The 15078-nt window shown below is 43.0% G+C and overlaps 1 protein-coding gene and 2 non-coding genes across 4 annotated transcripts in view; 1 reads left to right on the top strand and 2 right to left on the bottom strand.

Annotated features, from left to right (window-relative positions):
* The window catches only part of LOC135093407 (probable ATP-dependent DNA helicase HFM1), a 289819-nt gene that overhangs the window by 234824 nt on the left and 39917 nt on the right, over positions 1-15078 (bottom strand). For both annotated transcript variants that reach the window (XR_010263340.1, XM_063992681.1), the window contains exons 22-31: positions 12226-12440; positions 12039-12131; positions 11349-11497; positions 11019-11122; positions 10561-10716; positions 8476-8555; positions 7978-8091; positions 4879-7482; positions 4506-4555; positions 3644-3694 (exon numbers count right to left, since the gene is read on the bottom strand). Coding sequence is in view for 1 of the 2 variants with exons in the window: in XM_063992681.1 (XP_063848751.1) it covers positions 3655-3694; positions 4506-4555; positions 4879-7482; positions 7978-8091; positions 8476-8555; positions 10561-10716; positions 11019-11122; positions 11349-11497; positions 12039-12131; positions 12226-12440 (3605 nt within the window). In the remaining variant the exon portion in view is untranslated. The remainder of the gene's footprint in view (positions 1-3643; positions 3695-4505; positions 4556-4878; positions 7483-7977; positions 8092-8475; positions 8556-10560; positions 10717-11018; positions 11123-11348; positions 11498-12038; positions 12132-12225; positions 12441-15078) is intronic.
* On the top strand, positions 9454-9525 carry Trnae-uuc (transfer RNA glutamic acid (anticodon UUC)). Its single transcript has one exon. It is a non-coding gene; the product is annotated as a tRNA-Glu (tRNA).
* Positions 10266-10338, bottom strand: Trnam-cau (transfer RNA methionine (anticodon CAU)). The gene has a single exon. It is a non-coding gene; the product is annotated as a tRNA-Met (tRNA).

Here is a 15078-nt window from a genome sequence, read left to right on the forward strand (position 1 = left end):
TAATTTAACTGGGTACTATTATGAAGCTGTACAGTAACAGCTTTATCATCATACTATGCAATGTGCTGTGGTATTATATCCCTCTCCTACCAAGGTTAGTGATTATACTTGTAACCAGTGTGTGTGTGTGCGTGTGTCCCCGCCGCCAGCACCATCACCACCTTTGTCTTTCCCAGTCTCTCCCTCCCGCCTCTAAACCTCCTCACGCTATGCCTTCCATTATTCTTCCCTCCTCCTTCTCCTCCTCTTCCTCCTCCTCCTCCTCCACAAGAACACTCCGCTCCTCCTCCTCCTCACCAGCTCGAGGACCACTACACACACACTCGAGAAATAGCACCAAGTGACTACACACCAGAATACAGTACACACACACACACACACACACACACATACTATAATTCCGGGATCATTCAGGCTTGGTTCCCCTGCGCCCCCTCCTCCTTTACCTCCCTTCAAGCAGAAATCAGGCAAGAAAAGGCAAATTATTACCTTCAATGGGCCAACAGGAGGCGCCTTTCACTACCCAGTGGAGACGCTGAGTGCCCCGGGTGCAGTGTCCCTCGTCCCTCTCCACCCCTTAGCCCCTTCGCCCCCTCGCCACCTCGCCTCTCTGCCGCCCCCATCCCTCAGTTACTCGTAGTAGTGCAGGTGAGGGGTTCAGATGGTCACAATGCAAAACGCACACCACATATACGGGTCTTGATTTATGGGTGACGCTGTTTTGTCCTCTTTGTAATCTTCTTGTCTACCATTCTCTCTCTCTCTCTCTCTCTCTCTCTCTCTCTCTCTCTCTCTCTCTCTCTCTCTCTCTCTCTCTCTTGCGTTAGCCAGTCACTCCACCACTCTGAACTAAACACAGACAAGACATCTGCTTCAGAAAACATGTGCTTAAAATAAACCATCCCCTCAGCCATCCATCCCCCTCCACCTCCCACCCCACACACACGTACTCTCCCCCTTCAAGCTAAGTACTACTAATACAACATACATTCCCTTCTGCCCGCCGGTCTTTCGCATCAGCACCACCACTACCATCTGTTAACTTGTTTTTCAGCCATGTGAAAGAAAGTTGGAAGGAAACAAAGTGATGCGAAGTAACGTATGTGGATTCATAAACGACTGACTGACTGTTGGACTGAACGATTAATAGACAATGTATGACTAGCTTATTGACAAACCGACTGACTAACTGATTGACTGAATGAATAAATGACTGCCGTGAAAGAATAATGAAAATATTACAGATTTCGCCTAGAGAGAGAGAGAGAGAAACCACACTATTTATTTTTCAGAACCACACCATTTTAACCCGATAAGATGTTGGCATTCGATAACTTATATACCAACAGATAGAAACAGACAGCCGGACAGACAGATGGACAGGCAGACAGGCACAGGGCCACAGAGACACTGGGACAAAAACATGAGAGCTCGGCACCACAAAAGGGTCGGATCACCACCCAACCAGCTAAAGAATTCCCCCGCTACTTCTCTCCTTCTCCCTCTTTCACTCTCCCCCCCTCTCTCTCTCTCCCTCTCTCTCTCTCTCTCTCTCTCTCTCTCTTTCTCTCTTCCCCCAGGCAGCGCGCCTATACTCACGCACGGGGGGCGACTCGATAACAACTCGGCATATCGTGAAGAATGACATTTACAGAGGCAGAGCGACCATATGAATATCTGAGAGAGAGAGAGAGAGAGAGAGAGAGAGAGAGAGAGAGAGAGAGAGAGAGAGAGAGAGAGAGAGAGAGAATGCTTTTATTTTGTTCTATTGCCATACCATAACTCTCTCTCTCTCTCTCTCTCTCTCTCTCTCTCTCTCTCTCTCTCTCTCTCTCTCTCTCTCTCTCTCTCTCTCTCTCTCTCACAGCACAGCACGTGGCAGCACATAACGCAGCACTCCCTGAAACAAGCAGTGCACGGGTAGTAAATCAGACGTTCACTGCCAAGGTGTGTAGTACATGCAGGAAGTGTTGTGTGGTGCGCTACTCAGACTCGCGGGTGGCTGAACGCTCCCCCGCCCTGACCAGTGATCTTTGACTGGGAGTGTTGGAGTGAGATTGTGAACACATTACATTTATTGCACTACGTTATAATTTTCTTCTTTTTCTTCCCCCGATGGCGGTGTTTGCACGATAAATATAAGATTTCCACAATGAACATAATGTATGAAAAAAATAACAAAAGACATCTTTGGAGCTACTACTAACTTTTTTTTTTTATGTAGGGACACCCGCCAAGGGCAACAAATATCCAATGAAAAAAAAAAAAAAAAAGCCCACTGAGATTCCGGTCCCCGAATAGAGTCCACTGAGATTCCGGTCCCCGAATAGAGTCCTAAGTGGTAGAAAAAACTGAAGGATAGGTGTCTTAAAACTTCCCTCTTGAAGAAGTTTAAGTCATTGGAAGGTGGAAATACAGAAGCAGGCAGGGAGTTCCAGACTTTACCAGAGAAAGGGATGAATGATTGAGAATACCGGTTAACTCTTGCATTAGAGGTGGACAGAATAGGAGTGAGAGAAAGAAGAAACTCTTGTGCAGCGAGGCCACAGTGGAGGGGAGGCACGCGGTTAGCAAGAGCAGAAGAGCAGGTAGCATGAAAATAGTGGGAGAAGATAGCACGAGATGCAACATTGCGGCAATGACAAAAAGCGGCAATGATAAAAATGCTAAATAAATAAAATAATAATATATATATATATATATATATATATATATATATATATATATATATATATATATATATATATATATATATATATATATATATATATATATATATATATATATATATATATATATATATATATATAAAATAAATGGAGATATGAAACTGAAAATACAATATAATAAAGCTAAAAAATATATATTCTTTATACTCATAGACATCCTGTTTTAATGCGTGTGGATCAGACTTGCCCGCCTGCTTCAACCTCAAGCAAATAATGAAATTCACACAGTAAATAAAATTCCTCACAATGCAAACTAAAACTGAATGAATGCAGGCAGAGCACAAAGTTTCAGTGGTCCCGATGAGAACCAAACAGTCTCTAAACACTAACCCTTGATAATAAAAATAATAGAAAATATAAATAAAAACCATGAGTATTACAAGAAGTACATGTCTAAAATAAAAAAAAAATGTACATCGTCCGAAATAATGAAAACTAAAGTCAATTGAAGCTCAGTAACTACACGTAATTGCATCTCGCCAACAGGTAACTAAAAACAAACCAACAAACAATTGCAATAAATCAAAGGACTGTCCAACAAATAACATCCCTCATCTTCCAATATAAACTTTACAATTTCACATGAATTTCGCACTTGTCTCCCAAGCAATTATCTTTCCTTCTCCTTCACATTTCTCTATATCTTTCTTCCTGTTCTCTATCATATCCATTCCTTCTCCTTCACATTTCTCTATATCCTTCTTCCTATTCCCTATCATATCCCTTCCTCTATCTCACTCGCCTCTTCCTTCCTCTTTCTTCCCTCTTCCTTCCTCCTATTAACTTCCTCTATCCTCCACCCTTCCTCCCTGTAGACCCATAACATCTAATCACTGTGCTTTTCCTCCCTTCATATGCACTCCTCCTCCTCCTCCTCCTCCTCCTCCTCCAGGCAGCGGCATCAAGGTACTCACCGCGGCGCCCTTCACGTGATGCCCTCGTAGATGTCCGGAACACACCAAGTGCTGCGGAGAGAGTCAAGGCGTCACCACAGCAGATAGAGGAAAGGGTCATGCAGCACAGACTAACAAGGGAGTGGATGATTATACTGATTGAGGGAGAGGAAGGAGAGGATTTACAGGAGAAAGTGGAGAGGTTTAGACTAACGGTGGGCGTGATATGAATACAGGCTAATAGACGTAACGTACTAATATACACATATCAAAGAGGGAAAGTTAAATTAGTTGGTCCTAAGTATCTGCTTGGTAATTATTAATAATAATTATTAATATTATTAAGTTCATCAACATATCAAACACCTACCATAATGATGACGGGATACGGGAAAGTTGCACTGTAATCTCTCTCTCTCTCTCTCTCTTTCTCTCAACCTCCCCAGTCCAAGTTAAACACCAGCCTCTCGCAGTATCACAAGAGTAACTGCCACGAACACTACTATACTGTAAAGACGGAAACCGCTCTTACTGAGGTTCGGAAAATGTGTCGGTATCTCATTCGAAACCCAAATGAAGTCTCTCTCTCTCTCTCTCTCTCTCTCTCTCTCTCTCTCTCTCTCTCTCTCTCTCTCTCATGCTGGCACAAATGAGTTTCATTACCCTTAAGCTGTTTCGAACCCTAAATCGGGGTTCCGCTTCCCTCATCCACCCCCTCCACCTTCCTTCTCGTGCCCCGCTGTCTCATTAGACATCAGGGCGCCAATAACAACCTCATCCTTTAATCAGCAGCTTTTCACTGGCCCACGGAGGTAACACTGTAAACTTAAACGTCTGACCACTGGGTGAGGACACCAATCCCTCAGCCCCTCGCAGGACTCACCTCTGCGTGGGTTTCTTGAGTATGCCCCGCACCTGCGGCTCCTCAACGCCCTGAAAACCAGATGAATGATTACTGGGGCTGTTAAATATGCAGTGTATACTACAATACTTGTTAATCACAATTTGGCTTCTACTGTCTCAATTTTATGAGATCATGACTTCTTTGTTTTGTTAATACATTTTTTTTCTTTTTTTACATGAAGTTTTTCCTAAACAACTCATTTGTTTTAATTCTTTGTTTTGTTAATACATTTTTTTTCTTTTTTTACATGAAGTTTTTCCTAAACAACTCATTTGTTTTAATTCTAAATATGGACCAACCCACAAGGTGGATCTCTACCATGGTCAGGAAATTGCAGGAGGCTTAAGTTTACCTGTGTGTTGGCTGCAGACTCCATATCAAGGCTGGACAGGTTAATATTGATGTTCTGCCGGGCACCGCCCACTCCACTCAATCCCACGCCCACCACATGACCCTGGCTGCCGTTGTCATAAGTAATCTGCAGGCTGTTGGTTCTGGGCAGCGGCCGTGAGGCAGAGGGAGCCCGGTCAGGAGCGGGGTGGCCCTTTGATATATCACTGGGAGGGTATTGAGCTTCGGCCGGTGCCTCCCGCTGGTACAAAGAATGTAACGCTAGTTTTTCTTGTTGACGACACCACTGAAACATCTCCAAATCCTTCCAGTCATCATTGTTCTTGATAGTTGTCGGGGATGGAGTAGGAGTCCTTACTTTCTCCAAGGGCCGTGGCGAAGGCTTGGGGAGGTAGATGTTGCTCAGCTTACCCTTGCACTTCCCTCTCTGCATTTCATTCCATTCCTTCGTCAGATGAGAGAAGGGGTCTGGTTGCTTTTTCCTTTTTTCTGTGCCGTCTGAAACCATTGGTCTGATCCCCGCCACGGGCCTCATGTGCGTGGCGCTGCTTTCACTCTGCTGCGTGGGTGACTCTGACAATGCCGGCAACTGCAATATATTAGACGAGTAACGATAGCGGCTTCTGGTGGAGGCAACACTGTTTTGGTATTCAGATTCAAGTGAGGTGAAGGCCATGTCCGTGGTGATAGTTTGGGGAGCAGGGAGGTCGTTGTGTGAGGTGGATGGAGGATGACTGACGAAAGAACCCTCCACGTCAGAAGCCGGCGAGCAAAACTGTTTTAGGCTGTTGATGCCCATCTGTAGGACCCGCGGCGGTGCTTGTGCTTCCATCGATTGTGAGCTCCACACACCTCCACCAGCTGGTTGCTGCTGGGGCTGTTGTTCTTGCTGCTGGTTCTGAAAATGCCAAGGTGCCCCGGGGATGTGTGTGGGCCTCATCACTGAGCCTGGAGGGAAAGGCGCAGCACTACATGACAAGTCTAGGACCGGCTGATCGTTCTGAGAGATGTCAGTGGGCGTCCATGCTTCATGTTCCAACTCGATCTCGCTTTCTGATGGCCACTGCCTTGTATTCTCCACTGAAACAATAGGTTCTACCCGCTCGCCCTGCCATGTCATGGGCCCGGTGGTATTTATCAATTGCCCAGCCTGCACAACCCTTGGTTTAACCCCTTGATACACAGTGTGAGGCACCTGTGTGTTGGGTGCAGAGGCGTGGTTGGCCGGCCCTCCAGGTCTGTAGATATGAGGCAGTCTTTGAGTGGGAGTGACGAGATACAGTGGCACATGCAATGATCCTCTAAGTGCTTGTTGGCTGTTTTGCACAGTCTCTGTAATTTGTGAACCATGTGCTGGAGGACAAACAGCTTGATTATTGACCATCTCTGGAACCGGGCCTCGCCTCTGATCTATCTGCGCTGCTGTAGTGGAAGTTGGTCGGAGAGTCTGAGCTACTTGTGATCTTACAAATCTGAAAGGTTGAGCATTTTGACTGTTTAGTGTCCCAGCAGAACGTGGCATATTCCCTCTGGCCATTGCTCCTGCATGTTTGAAAGGCTCTACATTTTGATTTATCATAGGTGCACATTGTCTCAAAGGCTGTGGATTCTGATTAGCAAATACTCCTGCAGCCGTGAGAGGCTGTTCATTCTGACTAGCCAGTGTTCCTACTGGCCTATGGGGACGCTGACTCTGATTTGCCATTACTCCTGTAGGCCTGAGAGACCATTGTTTCTGACTAGTAACTACTTCTGCTGGTCTGAGACAGCGCTGACTTTGATTAGTCACTACTTCTGACGCTTGAGGCCGTTGATTCTGACTGATTCGCAGAGGGGCTGGTCGCGTGATAGTCTGAGTTTGGCTCACTGTAGGTATCTGAGGTTGGTTGGTCTGAGTTTGTGGAGGTGCCGTGTGTTTCTGGTCGCCCTGTAGCCACCGGATTAAGGTGGTCTGGGTAGTACTCTTCGATGAGGATCTAACCGTGCCTTGATCCTGCCTGTCGTAGACTTGTGGCCTCTGACACCTCTGAGCTTGGGACATCTGTATTCCTTGTCGCTGTGCCCTCAGGGTCTGACTTGATGTAGCTTGTAAGGGTCTAATTGGCCTCAGCCCTGATCTTGGTGTCACAGGCTGCTGAGGGACTGGCCTGGTGGCTGCTCGGAGGGCGTGGTTCTGGTGGTGCTGAAGCCATGAAGTATGTGGCGTGTCCTCAGTTGTACCTTGAATGTCCTCCACCTCCAGAGGCTCGTCAAAGGCATCCACGTACTCTTCCTGGAGATTCTCCTTCTCAAAGGCGACTAAGAAAGCTTCCATAGTTTCCATGTCCATTAAGTCATTGATGTCCTGTGTGAAGTCAACTTCGTTCTCAAAGTCTTTCAGGACATTGTCAGTTATGAGGTCCTCTGTCTGAAGATTTTCGTGAGGCATCGATGTCGTGGCAGCAGCAGAGCTCTTGGTCTGGTTCCTGTCTTGATAGCATGCTTCAGGGTAGGAAGTGAAGGTCTGCTGTCTGCTGGCTTGGGCAGGCGGGGACATCAACATAGTGGGGCGCGTTGGCTTGTACTGGAACTGCGAAATATCCAGTGTCCCACTGCTTATATTACTCTGAAAGACAATGCACTTGTAAAGAAACAAACAACAGTAATAGATGTAAATACAAAATAGTAATCACTTAAAAACAATCGATGCTAATACAGTCACTTTAAGATAGAGATATCCCAGACATCTAATGTGTAATATTACAGTCTGCAAAATAAATGCCATAACTAACAGTACATCAAAGTTCTCTCACTTATGTCGACCCCTATAAAAAATAGCCCTCAAATAAGGAATAGTTATGCGCGAAGACCTCTCAGGGCCAGGGACAGAGTGGTATTAAGCTTTCAGCGTCATACAGGAGTAAAACGCACCACAAAGCAAGTCATTTGTAGCGAAAGGTTAAACTGTATTCTGAACATTTAAATACAAAAAGATGATCCAGTACAGTTATATAGGCTACTGGAGAGCGGTGTGTGTGTGTGTGTGTGTGTGTGTGTGTGTGTGTGTGTGTGTGTGTGTGTGTGTGTGTGTGTGTGTGTGTGTGTGTGTGTGAGAGCATACCTTGAGCTTCTTGACAAGTGTGTCGGGCAGATGTGTGGTTCTCTTCCTCACTTCTTGCACCACAGCTGGCACCTCCCCACGGCCGCTGCTCCCCTTCGCACTCACCACCCCGACCTGCACCAAGACCATTGTCATCACCACCACTAACGCTACCATGAAAACACCTTGAATCAGGATCCTTATAGGACGTGCATGACCAGTGTTAAATATATTAAATGTATTAAATTAATGTTTTCAAGAGAGGAAATGGAAGGAGTGAAGGCAGGAGTATTTGCAGGATTCCTTTGTAAAACAAGTATATAACAAATACAAATGATATATTACAAACATTTTAACCGAAGAAACAAAAATCGACAAGGCAGTATTTGGTGGCATAAGAATTCCCAAGAACAACAGTGTAAAGATTTAACTCATAAAGCGATGCGCATCTGTAGACACATTCATATCCACACAAAGCGCGCATCATGATGGAGTTACACAGGCGCAGGGCGGTCTTACCTTGCAGCAGGTGTGAGCACAATTACGTTTGTCCCCGCAGGTGTGGAGACAGGCACGCCGCTCCCCATCTCCCCTCATGCCTGCATCAAGAGACACCTGTCACTTATTGTACATGGCCTCCGTCTTAAGCTGGTGACACTTTTGATATCCGAGATACATATTCTCATTTTACTTCCTTCCTATCCTCTCAATATAAAAACTACTCTTACTACCTGACGCTAATCATCTAGTAAGGGAATGGGCGTTGCCAGTTTCGCAAGTCCGTGTGGAAATGGAGTGCGTCATCAGTGACATGTAAATATACATATGTTGGTGGTGGCGACACGCGTTGTCATGGGGAACGCCGATGAGCGACCGCGGCTACAAGCTGGCAGGCAGAAGGCGGCGGCCCACAGATTGCCTCATGAATATCGTATACATGGGAGGGCCAGGCGGCCTCTTCGCCTTACTGTATACATTCCTCTTAGCGTGTAATGACCTTTGAGGCCAGGTTAATATTATATCAGAGAGGGGATGTGACCCCACACAGATCAATACGTCACAAACACTCCTGTAGTACACCCTCCACCAGGTCGCCAACAGCCTCCAGGCTCTCACGCTCCACTTGACACCGAGCCACAGCTTAAAATATTGATACATTACAAGCTGCATCGCCAAGGGGTGAAGCACGGCGCTCCTTTCTTAGTTAATCAAGTACATAACTATGTACGAGTACGTAATTACGTACGCAACAGAGGTGATAAAGAACGATGTTTCAGTAATTTTAACACAAAAGACTATAATAACCTCATACAAGTTTCAAAACTACAATTTAATGTTTTCCTGTACTGAACGGAAAAAAAAAAAATATATATATATATATATATATATATATATATATATATATATATATATATATATATATATATATATATATATATATATATATATATATTCCATACAAATATTTCTTGTTTATATTACTCCTCTTTAAACTAGTCCCATGTGGTCTAGTGGCTAGGATACCTGGCTTTCACCCAGGAGGCCCGGGTTCGATTCCCGGCATGGGAATTAACTTTTAATTATCTTATATTAGATACCCATTCATAGGTGCCGTTCATTAAACGCACCTCTACAATATCACACAAAAATATGAAACTAACTAATCATAGTAAAAAAAACGAACAAAATAGTGATATTACATAGACCATACTTAAAACTTCCGTTTTCCCGATGCTTGTCAAGCTGCTCGTGGTCTGTGTGCTGCTGCATCAGCCTGTGTACATGTTAAGTGCCCACGCTGATCAATAGGCGGGCTGGCCCCAGAAGAGCAGCCACTGAGCCACTCTGCAGTTTTCTCTCTCTCTCCCCCAGTTCCACACACATACAGCATCATTCATGTTCCTACACAAATTACGTTTCAATGACCACCACTCTTACGGATGTCTATGTTACAAATTGTCACAGGATACCGTAATAGAAAGTCGAACGTTTACAAAGATACATGGTTTTATCTTGTTCATAAAACTGATGTCAGCCCGATGCTGGAGGCCTTTGCTATCCCTACGTAATTAAAACGTTGTGGAAAACCTGCGCCTTCCAACGTTTCCATAACACAATCATTCCATCCTCCAGCATCCTTTCTGTGCTTCACATCCCTGAGTATCAGTTGACATTAGGTAACTTTGGTTACCTCTGACACTGCCACAAGGGAGAAGTGTAATCGCTCTTCTGCAATTACCTTGTGAACTGCAACTAAATAATGCACCAAACGGCCACTATCTTGCAAGCACGAGATTTAAGAAAACAATTGCCCCGAGTGAGGATCGAACTCACGACCTTGAGATTATGAGACTCACGCGCTGCCTACTGCGCCATCGAGGCACTCATATTTAAAATTTTACTAATTTAACCCTTTTCTCTCTCTCTCTCTCTCTCTCTCTCTCTCTCTCTCTCTCTCAGAAAATTTTCATTGGTTAATGTGTAATACACACCACTGCATTTGATCATAGCCGTGTGAACATAAACAAAATATATAAAACCCAAGCAGCATACACAAAATATCTAGAAACAACCAGCTCAGATCTATATATCTTCGTTACTTACTAGAGCCACCGATAGTGCTACTGGCGGTAGTATTGTTATCGTTGTAGCCTTGGTTCTTGATGAAGGTGGAGGAGGTGGTGGTGGTGGTAGCCTTGAGGCTGGATGCGGGGCGTGGGAGGTAACGTGGTGTGTAGGTGCTCTGAACGTCCAACCCAACTAGGGAATAGGGAACAAGTGATATTGCACAATGTAAATTAATCGATGAATGAAGAAATAACAAATCAGGCAAGTTTGTGGCGAGAGAATGCATGAGAAGTGTGAATAAAACACGAGGAGTCTTAGTAATTAAGACAGTGTTTGAGTAAGTGTAGATGCAAATGAGTGTGCGAGTGTAGGATAAGAAATGAGGACATCACACCACGCGGCAGAGAGGCAGGCAGGAAGGGGGTCAGACAACCATGCAAGCAGGCACAAAGGAAGAGAGTCAAGACAAGCAGACAGCATGCAACATCCCTCACCCCAGGTCTCAGAGATGAAGTTGACAGCCAAGTCGTCTCCAGCTTCAGCCCTCTTGACGTTGACCACACGACTCACTGACCCCAGCTCCTTCAGCAAGGCGTCCCTGCTCAAGTTTAGAGAGGTGGATAGCATAGCGACTACAACTAGTACACACACACACACACACACACACACACACACACAGATATAAAGTACAAAATACATCATTGTAAATTTTCTTTGACGTGTTCTAATCAATGAAAACAAAAGAACCACATTTTATAACTGGATATAAAAATGATAAGGTTAGTAATGATAGCGGTGGTGGAAGTGGTGGTGGCGGTACTAACGTGATCCTCTGATGAAAAACGACCCTGTTGTCCGCGTTGCCAAGCAAGAGGCGGCAGGCGTGGTGCTTGGGCGTGGTAGACCCGTCCTTCAGCGCCTCTTGGTTCGCCAGCTTCACCGTCACCCGCAGGTCGCTCTTCTCGCTACTTACCTAAAGGAGTCGAGGAGGAAGGGAAAATAAATAATTATGTAAAGAAAATAGATGAGATGTGAGGCAGGAAACCTAACGGTTAATTAGGAAGGAAAAAAAAAGATTCGGTAAATCTAGTTTCATCCAATACTACCCCCTTCGACCCCCCCCCTTATTACCTACTGGACGGTCACCCCCCAATAAGGTGAACTAACTTAACATTTTGTAACCTAACCTTGAAGGCTTCGCCATCTCCCACCCCGGGAACTCCCCCTATAAGGTAAACTAACCTAACCTGTTAACATTTTGTAACCTCTTAACCGGGACGGCTTCGCTACCCCTGGACCACCACCCCCCCATAAGGTAAACTTATCATTAATTTCCTATAGGGTAAAATGGGGCTAGAAACACTCCAAACAGTGAGATGTAGACCCCGCGAAGGGCTATAGTTACGTACGGTGTATTGGTTGAAACCGCAATAAAACCAAATGTTCAATTTGCTTCACATCAAGACTACTGTAGTCTCTCTCTCTCTCTCTCTCTCTCTCTCTCTCTCTCTCACCTGGTTGAGCTGCTCCACAGTCACCTCATAGCGCGGTAGTTTCGTCGCCTGATCACGGATGCGGTTCCCGAAGGGCGGTTGGCGGTTCAGTATCTGGAGACAGGATGCCTTGGTTACATTGGCCGTCAAACAAGAAAGGCTTCCAGCACCATGAACAATTCCCGCCACTATTTCTTAGAGCGCGTACCAGTTCGATGTCCCTGGGCGAGGCGGCCTCGAGAGCAGCAAAGGAGGTGATCTTGGACTGAACGAGCGCCGTGCTGAAGGTCGGGCCAATGCGTTCCAGCTGGCGAGTCACGAAGCGGCTGTTTTCCCACAGACGGCAGCTGAAACATTTGGCCAGCAGCAGCGTGTTCAGGACCAGTTCATATTCCGTCCGCGAAACTCCGTACTCTGCCAGGCCTGTAGGCGCACACACACACACACACACACACACACGTGGTTCAACCAGTGAAGGCTTGTTCTGATCTGTTACATCCGGGTTCTATACCTAATCACCTTCACACACACACACACACACACGTGTGTGTGTGTGTGTGTGAGGGTTAACGAAAGTTAATTATGGCTTCAACATGTGCATATGCTTTCGCAGGTACAGTCGGAACTTATGAAACAAACACCTCGGCCAGCACCTAGGCGGTGGTATGGTCTCTGCACATGGTAATACTGATGAGTTCAAAGCTTCACCAGGTTTCGATGAGTCGCTAGGATAAACCGAATGCTTTGCCGCTCCTGTGTAAGCCCTGACCAAACTGGTAAAATAAAGTTGACAACTGTCACTCCTAATTTTCTTTACTAACCAGAAAAGACAAGTATTTTAAGAGTTATTTAGAATATCAATAATTTACAAGTGTGATCCGCGGGATGTAATTGGCCCGCGAGGTAACAAGTGATTTCTCAAACAGCTGAGGAAACTACTGAAATAAGGCGAAACATAATAATAACTTTTTAACTATTATTTACATGACAATGGTTTATTTCGCATTAAAACGTTCTTTTATTGCTAATCCTAATAAGCGAACATTATAAATCCATTTGAAGTCGACGACCATGCCAGCGGTGATATCTGAACGCATGAGCCGACTAACGTTCTCAGTTCCCAGTTTCCACACGTGTCGTCCGCTGACTTGTCCCTTGTCTGCTCCAAGTATTGGACAGGGAGAGGGAGACGCACAGAGGCGAGCTATTGTCAAGTAGGTCAGTCAGGTACTCGATTACGTTACGTTTTGGTTATAGATACTGTTGTTTGACCAAGGTTTGTTACTTTGTGGGAGTTATTTTATTATTGTAGTTTGTGTGTGTGTGTGTGTGTGTGTGTAGATGGGTATAGTATAGTTGTCATATCGGTTGTGTGTGACTGGGTGCGATATGCAGTGTAATGTGATTGTGTGTGGTACGGGTTGTTAAGTGTCTGTGACGCAAGTGATAAGCGGTGTGGCTGGGAGTGATGGATGGTTGAGTGACTGGGTGTGGTATGGATAGTTGTGTGGTATGTGATTGGGTGTCATGTGTTGCATGGTGGGAATGGCGGGATGTGGGTTGTGATAAGGCTATGGGTGTGATGCTCGTTGTGGTGTGGCTTCCTGTAGTGTGACAGTGCGATATGGGTTATGGTGTGTGCTGTTGTGTGACTGTGTGGCGTGAGTGGGCGTGACATATGGTGTGGTGTGGCTGAAGTCTTTGTAAAAATTAATGTTATGTTTATTAAATTCAATTTTTTTTTTTTTTTTTTTCAAAATTTGTAACGCAGGCCCAGATCTGTACAAAAAAATTGGAAAAAATTTTTCGATATTTTTTCTTTAGCTAAGCTTACAGATGATTACATTAAGAAATGCACAAGGAGAATATTCATATAAAAATATATATCAATCGAAATACGTGTGTTTCTGTGTTTTATTTTTTTTTTTAAGTGAAAAATTATTTTTATTTGTACCGCACTCCAAAGAACTCGAACGACTATTTTACATATGTATAACGATTTTTTTTTAAGTAACCAACATATCAGAATTGTTATATAAAAATTCTTTAAATTCTATTTTTTTTTTTTCAAAATTTGTAACGCAGGTTACCGGTACAAAAAAATGGAAAAATTTTTCTGATAAAGATTTTTTATCTAAGCTTACAGATAATTACATTAAGAAATGCAGAATAGGAATATTCATATAATATATATATATATATATATATATATATATATATATATATATATATATATATATATATATATATATATATATATATATATATATATATATTTATATATCGAAAAACGTTTGTTTTCTACGTGTTTTAATATTTTCAAAAAGTAAACATTTTTTTTTTATTTGTACCGTGCTCCAAAGAACTCAAACGACTATTTTCCATATGCTTAACGATTCTTTTTTAAGTAACCAACATATCAAAATTATTATGTAAAAATTCTTTAAATTTAATTTTATTTCAAAATTTGTAATGCAGGTCCGGACCTGTACAAAAAAATTGGAAAAATTTTCCGATACAATATTTTTATCTAAGCTTACAGATATTTTACATTATGAAATGCAAAATAGGAATATTCATATAAACTATATATATATATATATATATATATATATATATATATATATATATATATATATATATATATATATATATATATATATATATATATATATATATCGAAAAACGTGTTTTCTACGTTTTTTTTTTTTAAGTGAAAAAAAAATTTTTTAATTGTACCGCACTCCAAAGAACTCAAACGACTATTTTACATATGTACAACGGTTTTTTTTTTTAAGTAACCAACATATCAGAATTGTTATGTAAAAAATTCTTTAAATTCAATTTTTTTTTTTTCTAAATTTGTAACGCTGGTTACACCTGTACCTGTACAAAAAAAATTTTTGATAAAATTTTGATAAAATTTTTTATCTAAGCTTACAGATGATTACATTATGAAATATAGAATAGGAATATTCTTATAATAAATAAATAAATAAATAAATAAATAAATAAATATATATATATATATATATATATATATATATATATATATATATAT

This window comes from Scylla paramamosain, chromosome 43 (assembly GCF_035594125.1).
Source record: "Scylla paramamosain isolate STU-SP2022 chromosome 43, ASM3559412v1, whole genome shotgun sequence".
Classification (NCBI taxonomy): Eukaryota; Metazoa; Arthropoda; class Malacostraca; order Decapoda; family Portunidae; genus Scylla; species Scylla paramamosain.